The 10,839-nt window shown below is 42.9% G+C and overlaps 2 protein-coding genes across 2 annotated transcripts; both read right to left on the reverse strand.

The window, feature by feature from the left end:
* Window positions 1-537: 537 nt before the first annotated feature.
* Window positions 538-3,543, reverse strand: LOC132831388 (ferritin heavy chain, oocyte isoform-like). The gene is made up of 4 exons (XM_060849509.1): window positions 3,442-3,543; window positions 1,499-1,645; window positions 817-942; window positions 538-684 (listed from the first exon to the last, which is right to left on the reverse strand). Exons 1-4 carry the CDS (start codon window positions 3,541-3,543, stop codon window positions 538-540), a joined length of 522 nt encoding a protein of 173 aa, XP_060705492.1.
* Window positions 3,544-6,941: 3,398 nt separating this feature from the next.
* Window positions 6,942-9,152, reverse strand: LOC132831326 (ferritin, middle subunit-like). Its single transcript, XM_060849406.1, has 4 exons — window positions 9,051-9,152; window positions 7,681-7,827; window positions 7,251-7,376; window positions 6,942-7,097 (listed from the first exon to the last, which is right to left on the reverse strand). Exons 1-4 carry the CDS (start codon window positions 9,150-9,152, stop codon window positions 6,942-6,944), a joined length of 531 nt encoding a protein of 176 aa, XP_060705389.1.
* Between the last annotated feature and the right edge of the window lie 1,687 nt (window positions 9,153-10,839).

Consider the following 10,839-nt stretch of genomic DNA (forward strand, 5'->3'; position numbering starts at 1 on the left):
TCATTCGCTAGCCTGGATTGCAGTGAATTTAAAGGAAGAGACATTTAGTAATGATTGACAAGTTTATGAAGAAGCATGTCCTATGGAGGGCAGGTAGGCCACCAGCATTGTACCAGACTGAGGGGACAAATTGCCACCTCCTACATACTGTCCTTACTGGGATAGGCCTATACCCAAAGCACAGCAATGTGCTTGACTTTATCCCCAATGAAGGGCTTTTGCCTGAAATGTCGATGTCGCTGAACTTTGGATGCTGCCTGAACTGCTGTGCTCTTCCAGCACCACTGATCCAGAATCTAGTTAGAATGGAGCAGGATGTGCCTTGGCCAATGACCCCCACACAGCAAGTGATAAACATCCTGAGGAGGCAATACTGAACCAAGACTGGTAAAGGGACATGGAAGGCAGATATTGGAGTCACATTCTAGGAATTAACTACTGAATGATACGAGACACTATACCAGTGTATATTTTATTTCCACGTTCAGCAATAGAGAAATCAATTTTACTTTCACATACAGGACTCCAGAATCCCACTCAGCTCAGGGTGAGCCTGTCAAACAGGTACTCTCCCAGGCCATTCTCAGGGGCTCCCAGTCTCTTCAGGTTGGTGATGTGATCTCCCAGCTTCTTGATCATCTTCACTTGCTCATCCAAGTAGTGCCTCTCCAGGAAGTCACACAGCTGGAAGAAAGGAGGGAACAGTAGTTCACTCAAAACAGGGGATCTTAGTCCTGGATATCAGTGCCAATATGCCAATTCTTGAGGACCAACTCTATCACTTTCAGCTGAAAATGCATTACATCAGGAACTCACATGAGGGTCCATGTGGCCAGAGGAGAGTTTGTGCAGATCCAGCAGACTCTGGTTCACATCCTTCTCCATCTGCAGAGCTCTCTGCATTGCCTCCAGACCATTGCCCCACTCATCCTGCTCTGGCTTCTGAAATTAAGAAGTGGTCAAGTTCAGATGTAGAGTGCCCAAATGTTCAGATTTGGGCTGAGGCCATATGCCTCAGTAACCCCACATAATTCAAGATGTTAAAAATCACCAGGAATGACATTGAACAGTGGGTGGTCAGGCCATTTTAAACGATGGAAAACCGGTTAGTTTGAAAAACAGTATTAATCAGTGTACCTCAAGCCACGTGGCTGGCATTGAGGATTTTGGGAATCAAGTCTTGATTGTGATCCAAGAGGAACTCCATGCTCAGTTACATTAGTTGACTTAGACGTTTATGGCTCGATCAGCAGCCCAGATTTAAGCATGCACCCGTGAGTTTTGGTTAAAAACTCTACCTCAATACATTAGCATTTGTTGGTTGGATCATCTGAGCCAAGGCAGAAAACGGAGGTCATCACAACCAAATCCTACACTTGCCCTTTGTTTACATGAGCCTCAAATTTAGCTGTTAACCCCAGTGGCTGGAGAATTTAAGTTTTAATAGGATAAGCAACAAACTTTTGTAAAAAAATTTCAATTTCAAACAAAACCCAACCTTGACATCCTGCAGGAGGACTCGGCCTCCACGTTTATTCTGGAATTCCATCAGTCTCTCAGCGTGTTCCCGTTCCTCATGGGACTGCTCCTTGAAGAACTCAGCAAAGTGACGCAGGGCAACATCATCCCGGTCAAAGTAAGAGGACTGGGGGACAAAAGTAGAACAATTCAAACTGCAGATGTTGAAGATCTGAAAGTGAAAAGTTGCTGGGAAACTTAGGTCTGAGCATCTGCCCAGTGTTAAATTTTCTAAAGGGTCATCACTTTCAGCATTATCTGAAGACTTCACGTAACGACACGACCAGCTATCCCTAGTAGCCACACACGCAGACAACAAGCAACATGAATTCGACTGGGAAAACACTACTATCATAGGGCAAGCCAGACAGAACAGCCAGGGAATTCCTAGAGGCATGGCATTCATCCACAAACTCCATCAACACACACATCAACCTGGACCCAATATACCAACCACTACAGCAGACAACTGAAACCGACAGCCGGAAGCGGCAAGGACAGACCACTATAAATACCAGACGAAACATCAAAGAAGCGCTTTGCAGGAGGCTCCAGAGCACTGATGATGTCGCCTAGCCAGGGGACGAAACGTTTGCAACAAAAACTTCCAGCTCGGCGAACAGAACCACAACAGACTTCAGGGTGCCTGAAGAACTGTTTATTAATTGGAATTTAATTAAGTTTAGCTGATATTACATCATAGGATTTGTGACAAACTCATTATTGAAGTGTCATTTGTATTTCAAATGAAACTGACTTAGGACAGGATAGCTACATCCCACTCAGTCACAAAGCTTCCCTCCAGCTCCATTTCCAATGGAGAGGCATTTGTTCCATTGTCCGAGAGAACATTCAACTTGCATAAGAATTAGACCCTAAACATCTCACCTGGGTGAGCTCACTGCTGGATGCAAGTCGTGTCCTACCTTACAATGGTCACTACATTTCCAAAGAGTTTTTCAGCAACCACAAGGCATTTTGCCAAATAGAGACAAAATCTAAAAGTTGGTTAGAGCTTAATCCACTTGTTTTAGATTTATGGTTAAGGAGAAGCAAAGAGCTTTCAGTGAACAAGATATCACCTTCAAAAATCATGACAAGGAAATCCAGGAGAACCTCTAGAGATCACATTAACAGTCCAACCTTTGTTCAGTGTCAGGCTGGTTTCTGCCCTGTTACCAACCCATGGCAATTCAGTTCACATGTTTTCTGATCTAAAAACCAGTAGAGATGCTATGACACATGCCTGAGGCAATTGGGATTTGAGGCCAGACAACTTGGTCCATAGGTTGGAATATTGCCAGTGCACCAAGAACCCTTAAAATGATCCCTTGATGGGTCTCACTATGGCCTACAGACCTTGATTTAGATTACTGAACAGGTTCACTTGCAGTTGTTATAACACCATCTCTGGAACAGGTAACATTTGCACCCAGACCTCCTGGCTTAGAGGTAGTAACACTACCACAGGAGTTTAACCAGATAGTCACCCTAAGGCAGTCTCAAAACTGAACAATCTTTCAGCATAGAGGAAGACTATTCACAAGTGATTTTCATCAGCTTATTTAAACACATCACTTCTGGGACTAGAGGATTCAAATGGGATGCCAGTTCGCCCATATGTAGGGACAGTACCATTACACCACAAGTGACATTTTCCAATCAAACTGGAATTTCCCCCCAGGCCTCACAGCTCAGACACAGACACTATCCCTGCACCACAAGGGCTCTCCCTTAAGTTAGTTCTATCATAAAACCTCAATAATTTGTTACTACAGGGAACAAGTCAGCATATAATTAACCTGCAGTGTGAAGTACCTCACTAATTATCACCCCCCAAAATGACAAGAAACAGCTTAAAGGAACTTCACATTGGAGAAAATCAAACTTATTAAGAACATAACCAAGGAACACAAGCCTCACCATGGAGAGGTAAACATAGGAGGAATAGAGCTCCAGGTTGATCTGCTTGTTAACAGCATCTTCACAGTCCTTGTAGTAGTTCTGACACACTTGGGAGGCCATCTTCACTATTCCTGTGCACTATCACCTAGACAACTCTAGAAATAAGCCTCTTTCCCACAAGCTCTTGCATTTATCCTCCAAGGCCACCCTGCACCCAACCAGGGAATGATGTTAGTGATGATTATTGACAATCCCTGATAGCCAATCAGGAATCTTCATCTATCCAGGCACCAATGAACAGAGGAGAGAGGTCTGTGGGGGTGGAACCAAGACCCCGAGCCAATCAGAGGTTGGGAAAATAGAGAGAGTTTGAAAATAGAGAGGCTTGATGATTTTGATCCCATTGACACTCTTCAAATCTGAAAATCTCTGGAAGTTTGATACTCTCAAAATATTTCTTACTTTCTTCTGAACAGCTTTTCAGAACCTGGTCAGGTTTGTTACTCGTGAGGAGTTGTGAAGCTGATACAGTACCCTAAACAAATTCAATTACCTGGAGGCGACTTGTAAACCAGCCATTGGACAGAGAAATGGACATGTGAGACTGAGAGGGAGTGAACGTGACTATACTCAGTGCCACCCACAGACTCGTCCCCCATTGGCTGCAGTGGGGTTGGGGACAGGCTTGATGGAGCAGCTGGTCTTTTCCTACCCATCTGTGTTGTTTGTTCAATGAGTACTTTTTTGGGTGACTTTCAGTCTGGGTGAGGACTATTTGAATCTGTGTGAAATGTTGTAACTCAGATGTTTTCCACCTCTTTGATTCAGACTCAATGGGGACCATTTAGCCTATTTTGGTTTTGCTGGTGTTTTCAAATTAGTCCCACTCCTATTGGCTTTCCCAAGAATGCTGCCATTTATTTCCTGTCATTCTATGTCTCCAAATCCCTCTTTAACACGTTCAAGGCATCTGCTTCCATTATCTTGTCTTGACAGTGCATTCCCAATTGTAACAACTCACTACCTAAAAATAATTTTAGTCTCTCCCTCTGGCCTTGCATTGGTATTATAGCACGGTGGCTCAGTAGTCAGTGCTGCTGCCTCACCACACCAGGCACCCAGGTTCAATTCCACTTTTGGGTGACTCTTTGTGGGAGTTTGCATATTCTCCCTGTGTCTGTGTGGGTTTCCTCCAGGTGCTCCAGTTTCTTCCCACAGTCCAAAGATGAGCAGGTTAGGGTGGATTGGCCATGGGTAATTGTCCAAGGATGTGCAGGCGAGGTGGGTTAGCCATGGGAAATTAGGGGAGTTACAGAGATGGGGTCGGGAGTCCTGTTGGGATGCTGTTTGGAGAGTTGTACAGGCCAGACTAGTCGAATGGCTTCGTTCTGCACTGTACGAGTTCTACCTTTCTCTAAGATCCCAAGTGTTGATGTCTGGGTTTATGAGAGAAGTAGTTCTTGCCTGGGACAGCACGGTGGCTCAGTGGTTAGCACTGCTGTCTCACAATGCCAGGGACCCAGGTTTGATTCCAGCCTCAGGCAACTGTCTGTGCGATGTTTCCGCATTTTCACCGTATCTGCATGGGTTTCCTCCATGTGCTCTGGTTTCCTCCCAAAATCCAAAGATGTGCAGGTTAGGGTGGATTGGCCAAGCTAAATTACCCATAGCATATAGGCTAAGTGCATTAGTTAGGGCTAAATGTAGAGAAAGCAGGAAATGGGTCTGGGTGGGATACTCTTCATAGGATTGGTGTGGATTTGTTCAGTAGAAAGGCCTGTTTCCATGTGGTAGGGATTTTATGATTCTAGATGAATATGTGGTTTCCATGGAGTAAACCCTGGTTTAGATGGAAATAAGGCTAAGATTCAAATCGGAATAAACTGCTCATGTTGCAGACACAACCTTCTTCGGAGAGGTGCCACTAAATGGGCACAGTTGACCCACCTAAATAGACAACGTATCTAGGTATGGACAACTGTCTTTGTTGAAAAGACAAAGGGAGTGTCCAGTGGTCATAAAGGGCTTTGTCCAAGTGCATGAACATCACATGGTTACTCAAAAGCCTCCACCGTGGACATCAAAGACTTTGATAATGGTCTGTTTGGACTTTTCATAGAAACACCAAATTCAGCACCTGACTTTAGGGAACAGGAATGGTATTGGGTTGAAAAATGCTCATCATTTTTTCTATTTGAGGGTCATAAGATGCAAAGTTATGACTCAAAGTGACTGAAGATTAAGTTTCTTGCTGTAACAGCCAGATCTTAACTAAGTTCCTCAAGTTCACTGCTAAATATCAGAAATTCAGTCAGAACAAAAGGAAGGTTAAATCATTGAGAAGTGATCCAACAGGATTGAAATGGATGTTTCATTTGCATTTTACACCAAACAAATTTATGAAGGAGTTGCTGCTATTAAGTTTTATAAACTGATGGAACCAGCCTGTCAAATGAACTACTCCATTCAATTGACACCAAGTCATTTACTTTTAGTGGGCCCACATCAATTCCAATCCTGGGGAGGGAGAGAGAGGCGCTCAACTGTTTGATCACTTTGAAGCTCAGATATGCAGAGCCAGCTTTAGTCTCCAACCCCACTAAAAGTACACTCCACATTGCCAAGAGAGCGTGCTCAGTAAAAGATGGAGGTCATAGAAGATTCCAGAATTTGAGACTGCTTATCATTTACAACTTTGCTCAAATGTTACCAGAATTCTAAGAGGAGTGTGAAAGGTTTAAGTAAACACAACCAGACTAGTTGATTTTTTAAATCCATTGGAATTTAAGTAGAACATTAAAATTATTTCGCAATGTAATAGTTTGGGCCATAATGGTGTTTACAAACATTTGTTGAACTTTAAATCAAGTTCACAGGAGTTGTTTTGTCTGGCAGTGCTGTTAGAAAACCTGACCTATCTGGTCTTCTCCAAAACACTGACTGCTAGAAATCTGAAAGTGAAAAGGATTGGAAAACCCAATAAGTCAATTGACTCAAATCCTTTGACTTTGTCCCTTATTTATAGACAGCAGCCATTTGTATTTATTAAGGCTTCCTCTTGCACACTGCTGTATCCCTACCTATCAGGCAGGAGGCCCTGAACAACTCCGTCCTGGAGGAGGGCACCTTTAAACAGAAGGTTTAGGCAGAAGTGTGCTTTAAGGAAAATCAATAAAGTCCAGGCACATGGCCCCACTGTCAAATGTTAGTTGGGCAAAAAAAAAAGGTACAATATGATAATACAACTGTTCTAGTATCTCCAACTATTGACAGTGCAATGCACAAATTATGCAAATATTGAGTTTGTCCATGTTATTTGTGGGAATGACGATCACTCAAAACATTTAGCTGGTCTGGTGCAATAGAAAGGATTTCAGAACTAATACATTTACAAAACCATGAGAGTCCACTCAAACTGTTTATTGTCTGTTAGTAACTGACAAACAGAACCTCACTAGTTACGAGTATCCTAGTTGTACTAGTACAAAAACACCACAAACTCATTCCCTGCAGTCAGTTCAGTCACTCTCCCTCAGGGTGAGCCTGTCAAACAGGTACTCTCCCAGGCCATTCTCAGGGGCTCCCAGTCTCTTCAGGTTGGTGATGTGATCTCCCAGGTTCTTGATCATCTTCACTTGCTCATCCAAGTAGTGCCTCTCCAGGAAGTCACACAGCTGGAAAGCAAAATACAGCAATGACAAATGGTCAAGAATGCTAGACCTCAGTCACAACACCTGTTCTGTGTAACCCCCACAAAGAGTCATTAGCTGCAGGAATCCCAAGGCACGAAGTCATTGCAACTTGCCCAATTAGCAGAAGGAACTCACATGAGGGTCAGTGTGGCCAGAGGAGAGTTTGTGCAGATCCAGCAGACTCTGGTTCACATCCTTCTCCATCTGCAGAGCTTTCTGCATTGCCTCCAGACCATTGCCCCACTCATCCTGCTCTGGCTTCTGGAGGGAAAGTATTTAAAGTCAGTTGTGAAACATCAACAATGGGGTGGTGAAAAAGCAATGATCTGTGCAAAGTAGGAGGTAAATAACAATTCAAGGCAATCATACCAGTCTCCCAGCCAACTCTGACCAGATTAAAGATTGAACCTCATTGGAGACAACAAGTTTCAAAACACATGGAATAGATAACTGATCTCTAGAAGAGTTTTATAAATAGCTTTGTTCTCAAACTCAATCCCATTTCTTTTTGGCTTCAACCACCATTAATAGAAGCTCATTCCTTAGAAGGGCATGAAAAAGATACCTTGATATCCTGCAGGAGGACTCGGCCTCCACGTTTATTCTGGAATTCCATCAGTTTCTCAGCGTGTTCCCGTTCCTCATGGGACTGCTCCTTGAAGAACTCAGCAAAGTGACGCAGGGCAACATCATCCCGGTCAAAGTAAGAGAACTGTGGATAATTTCACATTAATTAGTATCAGATTTCCTTCTCACTTAGGAAGTCAAATCTTGAGTAAGAAGGCTTTTTCATAAAAAAAGTGTAAAATTCACATTACCCCTCCCCCCATTAGGTGGGCTTTGGAATCCTCATTTCACATCAGCATTGTCTATAATCAAAAGATCAAACTTATTAGGGAGGAATTTTTTTTCTTCAAAAGAATAGAAACCCTGCTGTATTCTAGAGATTTAGCAAGTTACTTTTTAAAAAGTGGTCAAAACAGAAGGATCTGGCTCTGTCCTTGCTGCACATACATTGGCATTTTGGGATCCTATACATTAGAGAACAGTAAGAAAGCAAGTTATTGCTTTTTGAAAAAGTCTCAGGATGAGGACACCACTGTCTAGATGATTTATTACCCAATTATGGTTATCCAGAAGACAATTTAGGAGACAACCACATGGCTGTGGGTCTGAAGTCACATGGTAGGCCAGACCAGGTAAGGATGGCGGTTTCCTTCCCTTAAAAGGGACATCAGTTAACAAAGTGGGCCTTCTCAACAATAGATTCATGATCATTGGATCATTAGTTCTAAATTTTAATTAAATTCAAACACCACTATCTGCCATGGTATAAGTTGAACCCAAACCCCCAAGAACATTTGAGCCTCTTGATTAAGAAAAGACCATTAGGTCATCATCTCACTTGTTAGGTGCATGAGGACACCTGAAGGGACACAAGTGTATCCGAACTGTGCTGCCCAAATATTGGTCAATAATTTAGTCTTAAACCAGTTAGACAGGAAGAGAGATCTTGAATCAACAGCATTCTTGGTTTTCTTTTCAGCCATGGATTTTGTCATAGACAAACTTACCAGAACCTTAGTCAGTCAGCCCACCAAGTGAACTTGCCACAATGGTTTGACCAGACCCATACTCAGGATCTGCAAACTCAGGGAGTTTAGTGTTCATTTTATATACTTTTCTAGTGCACTTTAGAGAGACATTATTACATATCTGAACCAAAAGTCCCACCTACTCCAGAATGGAGTTATTTCTGTATACAATAGGGAAAACGCAGATGTTATAACAAGGTCTACTAATTTATAACACCATACCAAACACTCACTGTTTAAAGATTCAGTCCTAAACCCAACCTTCCACCAAAACACAGCTTGAATTCAAATTTACTGAAATCCAACTTTTCAGAACACATTCATAGGAATAGGACCTCACCATGGAGAGGTAAACATAGGAGGAATAGAGCTCCAGGTTGATCTGCTTATTAACAGCATCTTCACAGTCCTTGTGGTAGTTCTGACACACTTGGGAGGCCATCTTCACTATTCCTACTCACTATCACCTCAACAACTCTAGAACTGAGCCTCTCTTCCACAAGCTCTTGCATTTATCCTCCTGGGACACCCTGCACCCAACCAGGGAATGATGTCACCATGATTGACAATCATGACAGCCAATCAGGAATCACTCATGCATCTAGGCACCAATGAATAAGGATATGAGCTAGAGCCAATCAGAGCTTTGGAATGCAAACAAATTGAGAGGCTTTTTCTCAATGATGTCACTGCTCTTAGGTTTCGTTTCAAATTGAAGGTGTTTAACATTCTTGTTTGAACTTAGTGATAACGACTAAAATGAAATAAGGAACTGCAGCTGCTGGAAATCTGAAACAAAAACAGAGATTGCTGGAGAAACTCAGAAGGTTTTGCAGCATCTGTGAAGAGAGAAACAGAGTAAATCTTTCAAGCCCTGACCCTTCGTCAGAATAGATTATCTGAAGAATGAGCACTGGACTTGAAACGTTAATTTTGTTTCTCTCTCCACAGTTGCTGTCAGACCTGCAGAGTTTCTCCAGTAATCTCTGTTCGTGTTGTTAATGATAACTTGTAACTTTTGCTGAAATAACATTTCAGAACCTGGTCATGTTTGTTGCGTGTGAGGGGCTGTGAAGCTGACACAGTACAAATTAAATCATTCTGTGGGACTTTGCCAACCGGCCACTGGACAGAGAAATGGAAATGTGTGAATGAGAGGCAGTGAATGTGACCAACTCCAGTATCACCCACACACTCAGCTGCTGTTCCACAGTAGGGAGCCTCCATTTGTAACAGGAAGTTTCAATGTCCCACTATCAGAGATCAGGAGAATCGATGTTTCGGGCGTGAGCCCTTCTTCAGGAGTGATGAAAGACACTTTCCTCATTCCTGAAGAAGGGCTTATGCCCGAAACGTCGATTCTCCTGCTCCTTGGATGCTGCCTGACCTGCTGCGCTTTTCCAGCAACACATTTTCAGCTCTGATCTCCAGCATCTGCAGTCCTCACTTTCTCCATATCAGAGATCCCCAATTATCCTTTGTCACAGATAGTGGGGCAACATCTCACCCTTCTCTTTTTGGGGCTTTGGTCAATTGTCCTTGCTGAGGTGATACCTGAGAAGTGACATCCCCAGCAACATTTGACAGTCTCAGTGGGATCTATACATTTGTAAGATTTTGGATTTGGGGATTACAGATACCTAAGGTCAGCTGTTGAGGGTTTGTAAGTAGTTTTAAGATCGTTTATTCAGTTTATAGTAACAGTTTAGACATGTGAGATAATGGAGAGTTTTATTGATCTCAGAGAATGGATAAATGGATGCAACCAATCTCTATAGCATTTGATAGCAGGAGTGACCGTCTTTCAGCATTTACTGATGGTAAGGCTCTTTCTTTTCTTTATTGTTTTATTCCCAGGTCAGCTGAGGCACCAGGAAGGTTTTGTTCCTCTCCCTGGCAAATTTTTAACTCCCCTCACCCCTCCTCCACAGATCATAGACCATAAAACCATTAGGTCTCTGGGTTGGAATAGACCGTTCAGTCCCTTGAACCTGTTCCACTGTTCTATAGGATCACAGCAGATCCAATGTTCCTCCCATCTACTTTCTTCCCTTTCCCGTAACCCTTGATTCCTCAATCCTCAAGAATCTATCGTGGCTTTAAATATACGCAAGATATCCACAGCTGTC

The sequence above is a fragment of the Hemiscyllium ocellatum genome, chromosome 33 (genome assembly GCF_020745735.1).
Source record: "Hemiscyllium ocellatum isolate sHemOce1 chromosome 33, sHemOce1.pat.X.cur, whole genome shotgun sequence".
Lineage (NCBI taxonomy): Eukaryota > Metazoa > Chordata > Chondrichthyes > Orectolobiformes > Hemiscylliidae > Hemiscyllium > Hemiscyllium ocellatum.

Coding starts and splice junctions, on each gene's coding strand:
- LOC132831388 (XM_060849509.1), bottom strand. CDS start 3,543: ATGGCCTCCCAAGTGTGTCAGAACTACTACAAGGACTGTGAAGATGCT. Junction 1,646..3,441: donor CCTATGTTTACCTCTCCATG/GTGAGGCTTGTG, acceptor TTTGTCCCCCAG/TCCTCTTACTTTGACCGGGA. Junction 685..816: donor CTGGCCACATGGACCCTCAT/GTGAGTTCCTGA, acceptor CCTTTCTTCCAG/CTGTGTGACTTCCTGGAGAG.
- LOC132831326 (XM_060849406.1), bottom strand. CDS start 9,152: ATGGCCTCCCAAGTGTGTCAGAACTACCACAAGGACTGTGAAGATGCT. Junction 7,377..7,680: donor TCCTCCTGCAGGATATCAAG/GTATCTTTTTCA, acceptor CTTTCCCTCCAG/AAGCCAGAGCAGGATGAGTG. Junction 7,098..7,250: donor CTGGCCACACTGACCCTCAT/GTGAGTTCCTTC, acceptor TTTGCTTTCCAG/CTGTGTGACTTCCTGGAGAG.